Genomic DNA, 19,934 nt, shown 5'->3' on the forward strand with positions numbered 1-19,934 from the left:
AATGGATATTGTGCTCTTATTTTATGATTATTGTTATTATTATATAAAGGGGGTCTCGTTTTTAAAAGTCACTGTGCGTTGCAAAAAAACCTTTACTGAAACGAATAAGTAAATAAAAATATAAAAGTATAAGCGCAACCATCCAAGTGTTGAAAGTATCTGAAGTTAAGATTTCATTGATATTTTAAGATATAGACTATATGCCTACTTATAAAGTAGAATATCGTATCCTGTCCACACACAGCACCGCGGCCTAACGAAGGTATAGGAAAAACAGACTGAAAATAGGCAACTGAAGCAAAAAAAAGTGCTTAAAATAATGTAGGCCTATTTCTAGTTTTATTTTTTGTTTACAGCTCACAGACATCGAGAGAGTGTGTCGGAAATTCTGCCGCGGACCTTTATCAGCTATTGCTAATTTCGATCAGCTGACCTGTGAGCACATTTATAAACAGTTATAGCCTATCAAAGCATCGTGTTTTCAGGCATTGCGTAGTTAGTCTGTCGTAGTAGTGCCTTCTTTGGATATGTTTGCGGCCTGTGTCTCCACCATGGACTGATTTTGACCCCAGACGGAGAAGAAGAGCACAGTGACACAAGCAGGGTACAACTAATGCCTTTATTGCCTCAATGAAATGCCGGAAACCACCATAAAAGCTGAAAAAAATCAACAGAATGGGAAACGTGCTTTTACCAGTAACCGAAAAGACGCAAAGTCTGTCCATATGCCCTCTCAGATTTGCCAAAACAATGGCGCCTTCCGTTCTGGCTTAAAAATTAACCATTTCTTTCAGTAACAGGCCCCACTGTCCGATATATGGGTGTGGTGACCAAAAAATATGGCTTTGCTGTAAACGGTGCGAGGCTAAAAGCACTACAAACAGTATACTATTCGTTGGGATGCTCACGGCAATGCGGATCTTCACTGTCGCATTGCGAAATGCAGGACTCCATATTCATTGTTGATGGAAATCTGGACTTCCAGAGCATTAAATAGTAGCAGTTGGCAAATTTCAATTCGTTCAATAATGCATTTGGACATGGACTACTAAGGAATCCTTATTCTATTTCAAGAAACATGGGCATTGTTTGGGTGTGCGCCATAGTTTCCATCTATCCTTCTAAGCCAAAAGCAATAGCTAGTTTGCCCTCTGATAGGCCTACAGGTGCATTAAAAGATCTACCTAAACGTATGCTCTCTGTGTAAATGTTATTTTGCAAAACATCGTTTTCATCGTAGGCAATTTTAACCAAACCTGAAAATAGCATACATAGCCTAATATAGGTTAAGGCCTTCATGTCGCCATGGATCAAATAAGCTATCAGAAATTCGTTTTTGGTCACAAAGAATACATACTAAGACTTAAACAAGCTTTACGTTTATACATGCAAAGCGAATAATGGTAAAAATGTATTGTCATGTATCAATAAAGCAGTAATCTGAAATCACAGTTATTTTATTTTTTTACAGGATAGAGCTTGCGGTTTGCATTCGGATGCAAATACAGCACTCTTTCTTTCACTGTCGTCATCAAGATAGATTCTATTTGCTAAAGGGGTGCGGTTGAAATCAAACTAAAGCTTTTACAAGCCTACAAAAACATAAAAGAAAACAACACGTGTACCCCTCGGCTTAGGACAGATCATAGACAAATACATCTAAAGATCTTACGTCAAACACGTGAAAAATACTCCAAATCTTCCCTCGGTTTTGTAGGTGAAAAGATGGCGACGAAGAACCACTGCTGCTAAAGCAGTCATGAAGAAATGCAATAAATTCCTTGTTGTTTTATGAAAATTTACAACTTTGTGATAGAACTTTATGAGTGCCTGGGTCCTGGGATTGGCCGAGGATGGTCATGTGGACGGCTAACCGTGAACATGAACTTTTTATGATTTCCCAAGTGGTTATATTGCAGCATTCTTTTGGCCGCCGCACCTTCTGTTGCAACACTGTGCTCCTTCAAGCTTCTGAGAAGAAAATGCTGTTAGAACTTTATCAAAATAACCATTTAGAGACAAACCGCGTAGCTCGGTAAGTATTGGAAGCCGTAGCCCACCGCAGGACCAGCCTCCCTACGCACAGCTATGCTAATGTGTATGTGCCTGTGATTGGGATTTCCGCTGCCGTGGAGACTGACTGACTGAGTGAGATACTGGACAGACTGTCGATCCCATCTAATTTTTCAGACGGGGATCCATCTCCAATACACTAAAGTGGAAGAAATAGGTGGAAAGCGGTTGTGGTGGCTTCACTGACACTACGGTGGCTGGCGAGCTAATGGCGGGACCGAACAGAGCTCCGGGAACGCCCGCCTGCCAGCGGCGCGAGGCTTGGGCTGTCCACCGACTCGGTGACGAATTATCAACAAAGGTAAGGCGTGCTGTCATTATCTGGCGTTTGCTTCATTTTTTGGGACTCGGAACCGTGCTCTTTCACAGTTGGAGCTAATTTTACTACAGTAGACGACTAAGCCTGATCAGCACGTGTCTCGCCGTCGTGGCATTTATTTAATACAATGCATTTGTTAGGACCGAGGATGGATTTCTTTACCTGTTGTATGTGGCCAACTGCTGACCGCAAGTAACGGAGTCAGGGACCAATGTATGGAATTCTGCTAATCGATTTTGTACAGCTTGGTTGTTGTAGATGGAAAAATGTGTGTAGCAAAGAGGTGGATGAAAGTAAGCATCGATGAAGCTGAGGTTTTTGACGGAGCTCCGGGGCTGCCAATGGGAACCGAGCTAGTTCTGTGCGGGGTCACCTCTTACGTGCTGTTCTTAATCAGGACGCACGCTGCTGCTCTGCGACATTCCTCCACCCGCCTGCTGTAGGCTGCTCGGCGGAAGAACCTGACCCAAGCCCAGCCTCTAAGATGGATTCCTTGACTTTAGACAAAAGCAAAGCACTCCTTATATTTAACGTCATTTTTTTTAGTTCAAAACCTTTCATTACGCATTTCAACACCCCTGCTCTCTGTACCCCCAAATTTCATCCCCCTCTTGCATCCCATAATAGACTGTGCATGTGTGTACAGCTGGGCGAGGGTCTCTCGGACGTTTAGGGCTTTATTTCCCCTTTCATTTCCTGTCGGCCAGTCTGCTGAGCGTTTGGAACACGCGCGCACCCTTTGGAGCCCATTTGTTAGCCCAAGACTCCAACACCTTCTGCAGCCAATAAAACCACCATAGATTTACAGAGACTTCACAAAACACTGAACAGACTACCTTCACTTCACGGTGGACTGAAATATCAGGAAAAGCAATATATAATATAATATTGTATGTTGGGAGATGATATCCATCTGTCTGGCTATGTGTTTGTCTGTCCGTCCATGGGTGCCTTTGTCTATGTCAACGTGTAGTTGGTGCATTGGCGTTAACCTTCTAGACTATATTCCCCTTATCCCTAACGCATTCGATACAGTTAAAATATAACTATCAATGTTAGCAAGCTATAGCAACTATCTGGCAAAAGCCTGGCCAGTATATCTATTTTGTTCATTCTCGATTTTCCCCCTGTAAAAGCATCTTTGTTTTTGTGGATTGGATTGGGTGTCAATGCTGCCATTCTGTCGTTTTAATTACGCAGGCTAAACGTGATGAGGCGAGGGCTCTATTGCAGTATCCGCTGTGCTGTGCTGTTTGTTGATTTGATCATGCAGCCAGTAGTGGCGCAATGTGGCCCACCTCAGGTCGCCTCGGCTCATTCCAGGCTCTCTGGCGCCATCTAGTGTCTGCGTCTCCAAAGCGTCAGGAGCGTTCTTTGCAGCAGAAAAATAAAGACTGCGCGCCCCTGACACCCCTGTGTGCCTGGCTATGCCTCTGTGTTCATGGGGTTGAGGTGTGTGTGCTTGTATTTATGCGTGTGCGTGATATTTGTTGGAGCTACATTTGTCTACGTGTATTTTTCCTCCCTACCTTCAGCCTTGTTACCTACGTGGGCATGCGTAATGGGCGCGCGCCTGCTTGCGTGTGCCCGTGTACGCCAGAGGTGGAGGGCGTAATGTATTGCTAGCTAGGCCCACTTTCCCACAGGCCAGCAGAAACGCGATATTCGAATGCTAATAGAACCTTTCTGCAATGTTGCCCGCAATAAAGCTCCCTCTCTCTCTCTCACACACACACACACACACACAGGCACACAGACACAGGCACTGCGGTTGGAGATAACAGGAAGGCAGGGAGGGGCGGCCGACCCTGCGGCACTCCAACCTAAAAGAATGCAGAGGTTGTAAATTCTCTTGGCTGCCGAGCGCCAGTGCGCTTTGAAGTGCCTGCGTTCGGGAGAGATTTGTGGCACACACGTAGCAGATCGGGCCTACAGGCCCCAGATTTCGTGCATCCTCCATTTCCCCCCCAGAAAAACCGAGCCCAGCAGATGACCGCTCCAAGGTTATTGCACTTTTTGTTTCAGGCGTGCAGGCCTCTGCGCCATGTTTGCCAACCTGCATGGATCTAGGCGTCACACACACACACACACACACACACACACACACACACACACACACACACACACACACACACACACACACACACACACACACACACACACACACACACACACTTCCTCTTCCAATGGAAGCCATTTCTCTATTTCCTTCCAGGAAACGTCTATTAATGTTATGATGTATTTTTTGTTTTCTTGTCAAATTCATGCCAAGGGCCTTCAGCAACCGAAGCAGTGCTGTGGCTTGTCGCACTGACGCGCCTCTCCTTCGGACCTCTCCAAAGCGCAGAGGCGGTGAACACGGGCTAGCTGGTCGGCAGGCTGTGCGGTAGTGAGGCCCGGGCTGTGTGCTAAGACTTGCCCTTCATGTGCAGCTCGGTCAGGTTACACGCTGAAAGTAATCTACAGTTAGCATCTGGCCCCAGTTTGGAGACGCCGCGCCACCCTGCGCGTTTACTGCACACTTCCGAAGGAACACATTTGCCAGAGCAGTTGTTGTAACATTTGCATAATTTGCTCGCATTATGGTCACATTATGTGTGATAATTTTACCATTTCATGAGTGATAATGAATAGTCAGATTACATTTTTGGAGTTAATGATTGTCTTTACTTTCCTCCAGAAAAGAAGTTGGTTTGTGCGAGGATAATGCGATTATTAGAAAGCCCGTCTACACAAAACACAAACAGCCTGAGGGCCAGGCATGTAACAGGCTGGGGCATTTTTGCAATAAGCACAGAAATTAGCGTCTTTAAAACATGCAAAATATGCCTTAGTGTGGTGTTAATTATCAATAATATTATCCATAATGAAAGTGGAAAAGGAGAAGCTTGTGTGTTAAATTTCGGAGGGGAATAAGCTTCATGGCGCACGGTGGAATGGCGGCGGGGTATACTGTTTCTCCTGCGTGAAGAGCGCAGCGCTGGCCATAAGTTATTTTACCTTTACAGCCCACACCACTAATTAAATTATTTAAAGCCATCCTATAACAGTAGCCGCAGTCTGTGTCTGGCAGAGTGAATATATGATATAATATTGTGCTATTACCTTTACCAAACTTTAAAATCAATGCGGTGTTCATTGTGAGGTATGGTGATAATGTTGGATAGGTAGAGTGTAATTTTCGATTTGGAAACGCAACAAACAGATGAATAACAACAACGTTCAATAGATATGTTACGTCAAATTTTGTATTTTTTAGATTACATAATTTTATATCAACACACCATATTCCTTTACATTGATGTGTTTAATGTGAAAATCATGTGCACTCCACACTTTGATGCCTTTTCGGGTAAAACACTTAATGACGCTCGTGCGCCTTTGCGCATAGCATTTGAACAGATTTGATCTTTCCCACATGAAACCAAATGGCACTTTCAAAAGTAGGACATTGATATGATTTAAACAAATACATTCTTTAATTACTTCTGTTAAATTTGAATTTATTTCAGGCCGTATGCTTCTGCGTCTATCCACCACTCTCATTTCACCAGTTCACAATAATTATCACACAGATGGGATTTTATTTTTTACACTAGAAGTGTTTAACCCACATAAAATCACATACTCTTGTCAGGGAAAACTTTTAATTAAAATTGTTTATTGACAGCCTTACAAATATTACATATGTGCACACCACAATTCTTAAATAAAGTTACAGTTCTGTAAACGTGCAAATATTCCACAAATATTCTATGTAGCTGTGAAGCTAAACTTGTATTATAGTTCTGTGATCTGAAAATACATTAGCTATGTGCAGTAGAGTAATTACAGGTATGGCATTTATGTCAAGTAAAAAGAAGTAGCACAACAGATTCATATTTACATTTTGTTAGACAAACTTTTTAGCAGTAATACGAGTACTCACACATGAGCAGTATCGTGGGCAGACTCACTGGAGAGGCTAGTAGTTACAGTGCACTTGACAAAAGTGTCTAACACTCGCTTCCTCTCGCGCAGACTGAGTCAACACACACACTGCTCTTCCTCGAGCTGCCTTTTGCTGAGGTTTCCGCTCCTGCTCCACCGGTCCTGTGCTGCTGCTGGCCCGTGATTTACTGTCCCCGGGGTCATTTCTCAACTGTATTTCTGGAGCACTTTTATTGCAGCCAACGCGAGTTGGAGGAGAAGAAGGGACTGGGATTTTTCATTCTTTATGGCGAGCCTTCCATGCAGGAAACCCGAGCCTTACCTGAAACAGATAATATAAAACAGGCAAATGTGAGACGCGTGCTAATGGCGCAAAAGCATACACAACATTCTGGAAAGTTAAATGCATACAGATAATATAATTTCAGTTAACAGGCACCGTGTTTTGTTTTACTTCAGAGTAGTCCGCTTTGAATAGGACTTTCAAAGCGCGCATGCCCTCCTAATAAATAATTATCCAAGCCTTTGAATAGCAAATCTGCTTGCTTTCTCTTCCAGACACACAATGGCAGTTTCCCGTCTGCACAAAAGCAGTCGGGGCTGAAGGAAATGCAGCATCCTCGCCGCATAGGAAGCAAACCAGCAACACACCAAACACGCACACACAAAGTTTGGAATCCACTTGTTACACTAAGCGCTATTACCCGTGCTATCCAGCATCCAAGGAAAAACTGGGCCGAATAAAAAGTGAAACCGGTACCATGTTAAGTCAGTGGAGATGTTCTCTTTAGCCACAAGGCTGTCGTTAAAGGGCATTAGGAATAGGGCCATAATTCCACGTGCGCTCTCGAGCAAAAGGCCGCTATGAAACGTATTGAGGAAGCCGTGTGTCTAAATAGATGCTTTGGATAAACAACTGCTGTAATAAGTAACTTTTATGGCGATGCAAAGCCATGGGGTCAACACTCAAGACTCAGATTCGCGTACGCACACGCTCGGACACACCATACAGACACCGCGCATTTGTGTAGAATTAATGAACAGATCATTTCAGCTGATAATTACAGTATGCTGTATGTCACATGTGAGGTGCACTGCACGCAGGTGGTGATGGCCAGTTACGATCAAATAAAACCCAAATGGACACGCTCGGTACGCTACACTACCTGTTGCTAGCCATCTTACATTTCAGAGACACACTTGTGTTTCTAAGCAACTAGTGATATCTCCGGTGCCATTCTGAGCACCATAGAATAATGTGGTAAGCACTGATATAACGTGTATCCACACAGAAACTGCTTCCAACAAAGCGAAACACATTTTTTACATTGTATGTATCCATTTATTGCATGTACGTGCACAGATATTTATTATTCTGAAATTATACTTTGACATGTTTTGAAACTCGATAGCTTCAACATATTTAGGGCCATTCATGTGTTGGGTTTTGTTTGACGGGCTTAGGCCGTGGCGCATATTGGCAACATGAGCGCACCACCGCCAAAACAGAAGGAGAAAGAGAGTGTCGATGTATTCAATTTTAGTGTCTTAAGATTCCATTGCGATTCGCATAGCGCAATCTTATTGGAAGGAGAGGCAACGGAGAGGGCATGAAAAAAAGAGAAGGCGATCGCAGGGCTTCGCGCCGGGGTCCCCCGGCGCATGCAATCACAGCCCCCTCAAGGGTGCTATTTTGCAGGCGAGGGCTTCTGCGATTGGTCAGCGTCTGGTCAGATGGTACAGTTTCCCTCTGTCCCACACTGGCACTTCGCCACCCAGCACCCCCCCTCTCAACTAAAACCCAATCTCCGATAAACTACTAATAGCTAAACCACTTGGACTATAAAACACAACAAATCATAAACCCAGGAAAAGAACAGTGCCCTCCCAATGAGTTCCTATTTTGTAAATTCAACTTTCCCAGTGACTCTGGCTGGTGGACAGGAGTCCTTCTTGGGACAAATACCGTTATATTCCTCCGGATACACCGATCCTTTAAGACACTATCCTGGAGCTGCTTATGGAGCTTCCAGCGTGCAAGAGAAGGCGTACTCTTCCTCTTTTTACCAGCAGACGAATGGTGCCTATAGCCGCTCCTCAACCGCCAGTGCGTGCGACTATGCAGCAGCTGGCTTTTACAGGGACAAGGACCCCGCGTGCGCTCTCGCCAGTATAGAAGACCATTCTCTTGTCCTAAGCCAGGACCACCGCAAGACGGACTGCACGGGGACACACAACAAGGGCTTATTCGTCGAGAGCGACGAGCAGAAGCCGTCGGTACCAGTCTACCCTTGGATGCAGCGGATGAACTCGTGCAACGGTGAGTCCAAGCTTTGTTTTGTCAAGTTTTTCAGCTGCTGTGGTGGGGCTGCTGTTTACATGCGCTCACACACAGACTCACTTGCCTGATACGTGACTTGCCGCTGCTGCCTAGGCTACTGTACAGTGCCGGAAGCCCTTACAGTAGGAAAATAATGTCGCCTGTGCTGCTCCATAACAAACAGGCAGGACTCAGACGCAGACACGTCGTCTGCCCAACACTTTACACTGGCCGGACAAGATTTGCACTTTCTCCCTCATTTAGCGCTGAAAGAGGAGTTTAATTGCCGCAAGGCTCATATCTATCAAGCTGTAGATTAAAGGCAACAAGAACAGAGTACAACCCCGCTTAACCACGGCGAGGCTGTTGACTCCAATCATTTCTCTTATCACAAAATGGCTCGTATTGTTGTTTTGACAAGCTCTCCCTCTGTTGCCGCCCTGTTGTACACCAAGTACAGGAGCAATCACAAGACAAATACACTTCATGATAGCGATATGTGGAGCTAAGTAACAATTCTACACAGCCCGTCAAGTCTATATGATAACAGAGAAATTAATATGCCAAGGAACACGTGTACACTATGCTAATCCATATTAAAGTATGATCGCATGTACACAACACACATACAGAGCAAATTACGCGTTTTGTGTCCACAGACTACTTAGACGTTTTGCTGTTTTTATGTCATCAGTCTATATAATCATCAGAACTTATTGGAATTCTTGGTGGGTGTTTTAAATGTACACATTCCCCGAGGGAGGTGGTCAGTACATGGGATCTGATGTCCAAGCTAGATAGAAGAGCCCTGACCATTCTTTAAATATTGAGCCTTAGTGCCGGAACACTGTGTCAGATGTCCAATCTGTAACTAGACACTGCAGATTTATGCACGGATGTGAACTTTGATAGGATGGTCTATATCGAAATTCTGTGCCAAAGTGCGTGTGGACACAAATAGAATTCATCATTTGTTAAATTGTCAACGTTTGTTGTCCTCTGTTCTGCTTGGGTAGGTTTGGATACCCAAGCTGTAGACACACTTTAAACAGTATTTTACCCCATCTTTTTCCTGCACAGCACAAGCACAGCACAGCACAGTACAGTACAGTACAGCAACGCAGCTGAATGTATGGGCTACTTGTTGTTGAGCCCAACAACATGAAGAGCATAATATGCATATAGTTCTCATTATATATGTCCGAGGCTCACGAGGAGGCACTCATGATGTTCCCCTGCAGCTATTCGCCTGTTCTCATATATGTCATTGTAATAAACACTGCGTGGACGTTAATGGTCTGCTTTCTCTTGCCCTTCTCTTCTTTTCTGAATAGGCGCCTTCGGTAACCCTGGCCGGAGGGGTCGGCAGACGTACACCCGCTACCAGACGCTGGAGCTGGAGAAAGAGTTTCACTTTAACAGGTACCTGACTCGGAGGCGCCGCATCGAAATCGCGCACGCTCTCTGCTTGACAGAACGCCAGATCAAGATTTGGTTCCAAAACCGGAGGATGAAGTGGAAAAAGGAAAACAAACTTATCAACTCCTCCCAGACAAGCGGGGAAGAGGAGGAGGAGAAGAGGACAGAATAACAAAAAAGGACAGTAGATTGAAAAATAGCAGAGAGGGCACACCAGTTCTCTCTCATGAAAGAACTGAAAACTTTTCCCTTTCCTTCGTATGTAAACGTTCTCACCAGTGAAATTGTGTTGGTAAATTCGTTGTAGCATTCCAGGATTCATCTTAATATTGCATTTTTAATTGTTGCTGTTATTTTCTATGTTTATCCTTTTGTATAATTAATGCTGAATACCGATTAAATGTGTTTCTTCGTACGCGCGTCTTAGAAGTCTTATAAGGAAAATGACTGTGTTTAACGAGCTATTTGAATATGTCATATTCGTGTTCGTATTTAAGATGTATTAAAATAAAAAAGAAATGCTCATTGTACAAACCAATGGATTCCATTTCCTCCGTGGTTTAACACGTTTGTAATAGTTTCCCAAAGGTTCCGCCTGACCCACGACAAAAGTGACAGAAATACAACAATAGGTGTACGGGCTTCATAGACAATAACTATGCGCAGAGAACATTTGATACCTGCGAATTGACAGTACTTTTCCAAGAAAGAGACTGCTTAGAGAGCAAAATGGGTGCAATTGATATTTGCTGTAAAAAACAACAACAAAAAAACCACACCTGCTCTGTGGGCAGGAACCAAAATCCAAAACTTCTGTAAATGCAGTGACATGTCAAGCGCCAATCACGGAGATGTTGAGAAATCATCGAGCAACATAAGCTACTTAGTTGTAACAAACAACATGAGTTACTTAATTGCTCTATATTTCTACGACATTGTATCAGGGCAAGACATTATTGTAAAAAATAGTGACACCCGGGTGTAGTGGTCTATAGAGGCACCAGCGTTGTGTGGGTTTAGCTTAATTGGGGCAGAGAGGCCAAAAATGTCAGTGGCCATCTCGTGGGTAGTTTAATTGATGACACAAGGAGAAAGTTGACCTGTCCGAGCCGGACACTCTCTCCAAGGTGTTGAGTAGCCGAAGGGTCCCCCCTTGATGCCAGCAGGTAGAGACACTAGCCTGCATGCTAACAGTCTGAATGTGGACGAAAAACGAATACTCTTTAAAAGGAGGTATTGCCACATGTGTTTTTTTAAGATCTGGAAAAATTGCTATTGTGTAAGATACAACACCCTAGTCATTGTTGGAGATGATGCGTACCCAGTTCACCAATCATGTGGTATGGTTACGCACTAACACTGCACATAGACTACAAATAATGCCAAAAACTGGTGTGTCAAGTGTGGAAAAAATCCTGAAATGTTAAAGCTTCTCTTTGTGTATAGGGATGTCATGTTGAAACTTGAATTCAGCGAGCCAATTCGTGGACATGTATTGCTCTGACAAACTTACACAAATTCAAAAATATGTTCTGATATGAAATTCTGACACAGACACATTACTCCTCTCTTTGTCGAGAATATCATAAGTTAAGCAAGGAGTCCAATGCCAGAATGGAAGTTTACATATTATTGCGCACATACATGGAGTAAGTTATGTCTCTGTGTCAACAAACCGTAAATCAGGCCACACCATATATCAGCGCACTGCGTTCCACGGTCAGCCCCAAACGTTTGCAGCCTGTAGCTGAGGCCTAGACGGGAATGTTCACCTACAATGTCAGTCCACATGTAAATGCAGTCAAAGCGCAACTGAAACCCTTGTCACAAAACACACGACGAGGCAATTTGTTTGCGTCCCCATAACAATGCCATCCACGTTGCCGTCTAGGGTTTTGGAAATTGCATGGCTAACAATCATCATAATCTGCGTGCCCATTGCCATTGCAATGATCTAAAAATAAGCACTGCCATATTGATGAATGTTGAATGAATGTTCATACTGCTGCTGATATTAGTAGGAATATTGACGATTCCAATCTGTAAATGAACACTATTTTACACCATAGAAAAGATATGGGCATTTATAGGCTATGGTATCCATCCTTGTTTGTATTTTGTTGTTTTTGTATTTTTTAAATCAAAAACATGCGCTGTTACAGGATATTTCAGTTCCCCAGGGGTGGTTAAACAGATATTATCAGTACTATGAATGTGATATTTTTCCCTCAGATGTGTATATAATCATAATCATGACCATGGCCATCCGCAACAAGCCAACCAGAATGTGGTCATTATATGTCATTATTGGTGCTGTGGTCGCGACTAGTGAAACATAACTGTGATTAAAAAATAGCTTTTATTATCTTAGGAAATTTGCACAAAACGAGCAGAGGCACTTGGAGAAACATTTTATTCTTGCAAACTCTTCTATGTCCAGTAGGTGACGCTGTCTGCCAACGCCAGCACTCCTCGGAGTGGGGAGGCACACGTTGACTCGAGCCTAACGACTCCCATCTCGTCATCATTTGTAACCATAGAGCATGAATTACCTCTTGAAGTCATCAGTGAGAATTTACGACTGGTCAACAAAAGCACGTGATTCCGAAACGCACCCCCACCCCCATATTTGGCCGCATACATAGCAAAAACGAAGTACAGTGCATTGCTATAATTCATTAATACATCATAAATCGTCAAGCACAGCGTTATAACGACCAAGATCTACAAATCAAGCCCTCTAAAACAACCTAAATGAGCTCTTACTTTGTAAACTCGTTCTCAGGGCGCTACCCAAATGGCCCCGACTATCAGTTACTAAATTATGGAACTAGCGGCAGCGCCATGAACGCTTCGTACAGGGACTCGGGCACCATGCATTCAGGCTCTTACGGCTACAACTACAATGGGATGGACCTAAGCGTCAATCGTTCAACCAACACGGGCCACTTTGGGGCTGTTGGGGATAACTCCCGGGGCTTCCAGTCCCCGACCCCGGAGACGCGGTTTCGGCAGCCGTCAAGCTGTTCGCTCGCCTCCGCGGAGCCCCTTCCCTGCACCAACAGCGAGAGCCTGGGATCCAAAAGCTCCTCGCCCCCCTCCGACCAGAGCGCTTCCACGACGGCCAGTAACCTCAACAACAGCAGCACACATTTCACAGAAATCGACGAGGCTAGTGTTTCTTCCGAGACCGAGGAAAGCAGCCACAGATCAAACAACCCCGCTCCCCGGACGCAGCAGAAGCAGGAGTCCACAGCCACCTCAACCTCGTCGGCGTCGAGCGATGGCCAGACACCGCAGATATTCCCCTGGATGCGGAAACTGCACATAAGCCATGGTACAAGCCAGTTTTGTATTTCAATGTATACTGTTTGTGCATTCTGATCTATTATTGCACCGTGACCTTATTTTTTCTCGTGCTAAAAACAAATAGAAGTTGTGTTTCAGCCTGTGTCTTAATTTCCGTGAAAGCGCCATAAATCTTTCAAATGTGGAGCCTTACAAACTGTGGGCGAGGGAATGGCAGTGGGGTGGCAGAAAGGACAACGGGATAGTGAGGCTTAGAAGTTGCTTCTTTGGAAAGTTAAGCTTTATTTCGTGTGGGAACTTGATTAGGCTAGGGGGCAATAAAACGAAGACGGGTCATAAAACGAGTAGGTATGAAAACGACTTGGTGAGAAAAAAGTTGAAGGGGGTGAAGAGAAAACATTAGAAACGGAGGCTGTGGAAAGGGACACAATAGTAAAGTGTAAAAACCATCGAGGCACCTCCAAAGGAATGCGTTTCCCTCAAAAGGATTCGGGGATAAACAACCATAAAGCTAGTAGTGGTAGCAGCAGCAAGCGTGATATGTGAGTACAATTACCCCTGCCCATTACTTCATAATGTCAGGCTAGGAACCTAACCAAGAGCGAGGCTCTCGTGTGTGCCTTCTAAATGTGTGTATGTGTGTTAAATGTATGCATGCTAACAAGTTGTTTGTGGTTCTCTGCTTTTTCACTGACTGCTATATCCCTTGCAAACATCTCTAACGCTTGTTCCCCCTTGCGTTTTTTTGTTGATGCTGTGTAGATATGACGGGACCAGACGGAAAAAGGGCCCGAACCGCATACACCCGTTACCAGACGCTAGAGCTGGAGAAAGAGTTCCATTTCAATAGGTACCTCACCCGCAGGAGGAGGATAGAGATAGCCCATGCGCTCTGCCTCTCAGAACGGCAAATTAAGATCTGGTTCCAGAATCGAAGGATGAAATGGAAGAAGGACAATAAGCTGAAGAGCATGAGTTTGGCTACTGCAGGTAGCGCCTTCCAGCCCTAGTAGCAGCCGTACAAAATCATCGTTGAGTTGTTTGAAAGGGTATAAGATAATACAACAAAAAATGAAAAACATAAAATAGATTTCAAGATACAGTTACAGAGTCCAGTTCAGTGCGGCACTTTTCGGCATGTTGATGTTTTAGGCAACTTAAAAAAAATCTACTGTGGTACTGTTATAATTAATAAAAAAAAGGTTAGCGTTCATATGTTGATGTTTTTAATACTATGGTGACTATTATTTCGACAGGAAGGAAAGCAAAAAAAGATATCCAATGCCGCCTGATGTCCTTGTTATTATAAATATTGTTTATGTGTCAAGTGCTATGTTAAATGCTTTCTCGAGAGTTAGCATGCAGCTCTTAAATGTTATAACTTATTTACGATCTATAACAAGTGTATACTTTTAAGTTTACAAGTTAGACTTGCCTCTGCCCCATATGAAGTGAAGCTGTAGTATAGTGGTGATTTGCTTTGCCTCTGCAGACCCCCCCAGTGTGTTTCATGCCCCCCACCCTCATGCTTACCAACTATTTGTCTGCACAATGCCTTTAGGTTCTCGTCATAATGCTCAAATCCTTCAATATTTTGTTTTGGAGAGAAAACAAAAGGGGAAAACCTGTACATAGAGTTCGCTGTTTCAGTTCATATATGTGTATAGTTATATTCAAACAAATGTAATTGTATATTATTGGACCATGTTTATGTTCCAACAAGGATGTACATATTAGACATTTTTAATGTGACCAATTAGCTCTTCGTAGAAGGCAGAGTGGATGGCAAATGTGTGAAAGCTGAAAGAATTCGCAACTTCTGTCCGACTGCCTGTACGCATTTTGCCAATACGCTTTTTGTATTTGTTTGTAGCTTCAATTGGAGTAAAAAATAAAGTTCATCATATTCAGACCAACAAACTGGTGCGCCTCTGTTGCATTTTGGTATGGGTGACCTCGCAGTGTACCCGATGACCAGGGTATCTGTGGGTCAAACGCATCTCAGACACACACTGCCAACTTCCTCGCCGAGGTAAATGCGACCACCAACCCCACTTCGACAATAATCAACTATCGATTTGTCTCAACATTGTTAAAACTGTCTTGTAACATCCTCGCACAATTAAGTCACTGGAGTGGTAGGCTTTTCTAAATTCTTTAAGATTACACACAGACTCTTACGAATAATGTAGTCATAGAAAAATAAAACTTATACAACATGACAGCCTTATGCGTAAAATGCGCAACAACAAATGCCCAGCACCCAACGCGACAAAAATAACGCAACTGACCACCACAGCCAGAAACAAACAAAAAAACCTTAAGTTATGTTTACAAAACACGCCAGGGGATTCCCCCCAACAAACAAAATATAAAATACTCAGAATTAGCTCAGACGTGATGTCCATGTTTATCAGTCAGACGGCCTCTCCCGGATAGCATTTACATCTCATTCCAAGTAAACAAACAGACACCGAACTCTTAAACTTACCAACGTGTGTCCAGTGGTTTTGGCTAAGTCTAGACGACTTTTGAGAGCTGTGTAAGAATCCTGTCATGGTGGACTAGCTGCCCGACTCGCTTTGTCGCCTGCCTTTAGCAATTCCGCTTTCCCTTTTCACCAAACTATACCAAAAGTCACTATGACATTTACATGTCAAACGGATGAGCATTTTATCTTGAAGTTAGATCGTAAAAATCGCCCAGGCCACAGACAGATACCCCTTACTGGCTCTCAAAAGTCACGTGGGGTCCATAAAGTTAGTTTTATGGTTTTGGGGAGTTGACAATGTACTATATATTTCACATTCTAGAATGCAAGTGACGGTTTAACTGCTTCGAAGGGATTCTAAAGGGTCAGTTGTGCTGGTAAGAGCAGTCGGCTAGGCCACTGCTGTGCCCGCGCTTGCTTCCAGCTATGTCTTCTCTCTGCTTTGGCTTCTTCTGTCAAGGAAATATGGAATATGGATTATGCATACACACAGTAAGTCCAGATTAAGCCTATTGCTCGGTCACTCGTTCTCAGGGCGATCTTGCGAGGAGAGAGGGACAGTGCGCGCCAGATAGTGGGGGTCAATTAATTCTAGTCTACTGTCACTGTTCGAAGAGGGCTGTTCTGCAAGTCTACTGAGTACAGAGCCATGTACAGAGCCATGCACATTTGGATATAAACCAACAGGCTGAATTAAGTGAAATAATAGGATAGGTAGGCATATTATGTGCGCCCATATAATGGCGAAATTTGGCGTGCCTCGCTCTGGCCTGTTGACTTGTGCGTAATCATATCTTGGCTGTGTGTTTTAACATGATTCATTCGCAGACGGCATTGGTTCTTTCTTCCATTCATAACATAATATCTGAAATGTCAAGCGCAATCACCAAAATAGCTAACAATCCTCATATTTCTTTGATAATATTTCACATCCTTCCCATGTCCCATCGTTTGGTGATTTGGCGGCTACACTGTGGGCTGTGCGTTTGGAGACACCTTTGGAATACTAGCTCAGTAACACTTGTATCACTTAGATTTTAATGTGATTAAATATAACATTTTTGTCTCAGCTTGCTTTTTATCCGTGTAGTTTGGTCTCCTGAAATGGTGAATAGAGCGTGTGTTGTGTCTAGAAGCAAGGTTAATTAGAAAGTTCGATGTGTTTGTGTTGTTGACAGAATTTCTTTAGCTGTTGGCTGAAGTTATTGAAATGCAATTTCGCAGAGTAATAAAACAGTCTTTGCAAATTAGGCTACTTCCTTACAGTCTCTTCACAGACGCACACAAAAACACTTTCCCCTCTCAGATTCACCACAACACACACACACACACACACACACACACACACACACACACACACACACACACACACACACACACACACACACACACACACACACACACACACACACACACACACACACACACACACGCGACAAGCACATCTTTGTTCCAACTCCGCCCAAGTATTTCCAAACGGGAAACGTGTGAATAACAACACACTGGATTCAGCCACACTCGACATTTGCAATAATGGAACTGTTTTACAGTGCGCGAGAAGAAAGCTCACCGTTTGAGGCACATAGAATAAAGGCAAAGAAGCTAGCACAGGCGTCCACAGATCACACTGGGGCTGTATATGATTTAATTACAGTTATCATAAACTGTTTAATGCTTTTGTCATCATAAAGCTTAGGTGTAGGACGTGGCGAGTTCAGAGGGAGTGTAAAGTTAGGAAGTGTATATCATTAGATTGCACTCTGCGGCCGCGTAAAGAGAGTCCTCTTCAGAAACAGCCCTCCTCTCCTCCAGTGCTAACCATGCAGTGGTAAGAGCAGACGACTGTCACTGTACTGACTATTAATGTTATCCAACATTAACAACAAGTGTGGGGGGTGAACGTCTGTGGTTTCCCCTTCGCCACTTTTATGAGCCAGACGAACAAGGCCGGCCAAACACACACACACACACACACACACACACACACACACACACACACACACACACACACACACACACACACACACACACACACACACACACACACACACACACACACACACTGTCTATCGGCCAGCCCTCACTAGCTTATCTCCCTTATCTACAAGCCATTACATAAATACAGCAACCATACTTACGCACAGAGCTTTCTATTTCATTTTCTCGTTCTTTCCTCTCATTTCGTTGTGCACCATCTTTCCGCCTTTTTATGTATTTGCGCCTATATTCTTTCTCATAATCTAGAAGCAAGGACATGTCTTGGAATTATTTTGTATTCCATTTTTCGTTTGCTGCTAATTTCCTTGCATTCTGCGAGTTACCTACCACACAGCGCGCACAAATATACGCCTGTAAATAAATAATCAAAAAGGATAAATATGTACGGAAACATACCACAAAACGTGTATTTAAAACACACATTCGATGTGACAACTTTTGCATTTGTTGCTCATTTGTAGAGATTGAGTGTTGGCTAGTCCACAAGTCCAAGGGACACGGCATGCATGTAGGGTTAATCTTACGTGGTACCATCTGCTAATAAATCAATTCATCTTTGCTGGGGTCAGAGAGAGTTTACGGCTGCCGTGTGACCGCACTATCGCACCCATACACACGCACACGCACACACACACACGCGCGCGCGCTCGCACACACACACACACACACACACACACACACACACACACACACACACACACACACACACACACACACACACACACACACACACACAGTATTTTGTGATAATAAAAAATACGCTTTCCTCGTTTAAATCAGTTATTCCAATATTGTGTAAATTTGGTACAGTGTACCCTGAAATGAGCCTGATAGAAATATCGAAATGATAACCAGTTTTAATAACCGTTTGGTGTGTGTGTGTGAGGGAGAGAGGGCTCGTGAATGAGAAAGGGAGAGGGCGCGAAAGTGTGTGTGTGTGTGTGTGTGTGTGTGTGTGTGTGTGTGTGTGTGTGTGTGTGTGTGTGTGTGTGTGTGTGTGTGTGTGTGTGTGTGTGTGTGTGTGTGTGTGATAGAATGAGGAAGTTCCACGGGGTAAACAGGAAGCCAAATCTCTGCATGCGAAAGGGGGCATCGCGTTCTATACTTTCTCATGTTTTTCCTTTTGTCAGTGATATGGAGGGGCGGATTAGGGCCTTGACTCAAAGTCCACTCTTACCAACTTGACTATAGGCCCTTTGGAGTCGCTACTGGAGGTCATTCGCTCTCCATACACTGCACGCGTTTACACAAAACTAGCTCTGCCTGTGCGCCTGAATCTATAGCTCACCGGTCCCATTCAGGCGTGTTTTAGGTGTGTCGGCGAGTAACTAGGCGACGGTGTTTTCAATGTAAGGTGTGTTTGTGCGTCAGACTGTATTTAACTTGGGTGGGTTAGGGATCAGGTATGGCACCGTTTTCTCTGGGAACACACCGAAAGGTGACCTGTGTTTGCGCAGAATGCTTGTCACACTCGGGAGAAACGAATTTATTGGACAGAAAAGGTATTACTGTGTTTTCACGTCAGCAGTTGTTGAGGTGTTGCTCGGCTGCCCCTGTCTATTTCCACTGTATCCTGTCAGCATTGTAAACAGCCAGAGCAGAATATACCTGTGGAAAATATCGAAAAAATACATTGGTCTGCGACCGCAATGTCTGGATTCAATGTTTTGTTATATGAAATGAGTATGGCTCGGTCAGGCAAAAAAAAAAAGACTTGATGTAGCTTAGAATTTCCGGGACAGATCGAACAGACTTTTATGCCACCGTTTCGGACGTTTAAATTGCCATTTCAACCTCGTAATGTGTTGTGCATATTGATAGGGGTAATCTTCGCGCGTATATCTCATCCATTATGCATGAGCTCGGGTGCATTCGGAGGTCAGCAGACGCGCGCGGCCGGCTCGGCGCACGCGCTCCCGCAAAACAGCGAGCTGAGCTCATCACTTGGTCGATGTTTATCCGTCCAGGGGGGAGAAAGGGAGGCTGCCTGTCGGAAAATGTATTTATTTACTCCTCTCTCTTTCCTCCTCTGCTTCCGATTCGCTCAGCGTTACATGCACGTGGAAGGACAACAA

At 44.0% G+C, this 19,934-nt stretch overlaps 2 protein-coding genes across 2 annotated transcripts; both read left to right on the forward strand.

Annotated features, from left to right (window-relative positions):
- Window positions 1–5,105: 5,105 nt before the first annotated feature.
- On the forward strand, window positions 5,106–10,590 carry hoxb6a (homeobox B6a). The gene is made up of 2 exons (XM_063188042.1): window positions 5,106–8,642; window positions 9,977–10,590. The coding sequence occupies exons 1-2, from the start codon at window positions 8,213–8,215 to the stop codon at window positions 10,231–10,233; spliced, it is 687 nt and encodes a 228-aa protein (XP_063044112.1). The 5' UTR covers window positions 5,106–8,212; the 3' UTR covers window positions 10,234–10,590.
- Window positions 10,591–12,300: 1,710 nt separating this feature from the next.
- Window positions 12,301–15,502, forward strand: hoxb5a (homeobox B5a). Its single transcript, XM_063187998.1, has 2 exons — window positions 12,301–13,398; window positions 14,133–15,502. The coding sequence occupies exons 1-2, from the start codon at window positions 12,816–12,818 to the stop codon at window positions 14,378–14,380; spliced, it is 831 nt and encodes a 276-aa protein (XP_063044068.1). The 5' UTR covers window positions 12,301–12,815; the 3' UTR covers window positions 14,381–15,502.
- The last annotated feature ends 4,432 nt before the right edge of the window (window positions 15,503–19,934 follow it).

The sequence above is a fragment of the Engraulis encrasicolus genome, chromosome 2, assembly GCF_034702125.1.
Source record: "Engraulis encrasicolus isolate BLACKSEA-1 chromosome 2, IST_EnEncr_1.0, whole genome shotgun sequence".
Lineage (NCBI taxonomy): Eukaryota > Metazoa > Chordata > Actinopteri > Clupeiformes > Engraulidae > Engraulis > Engraulis encrasicolus.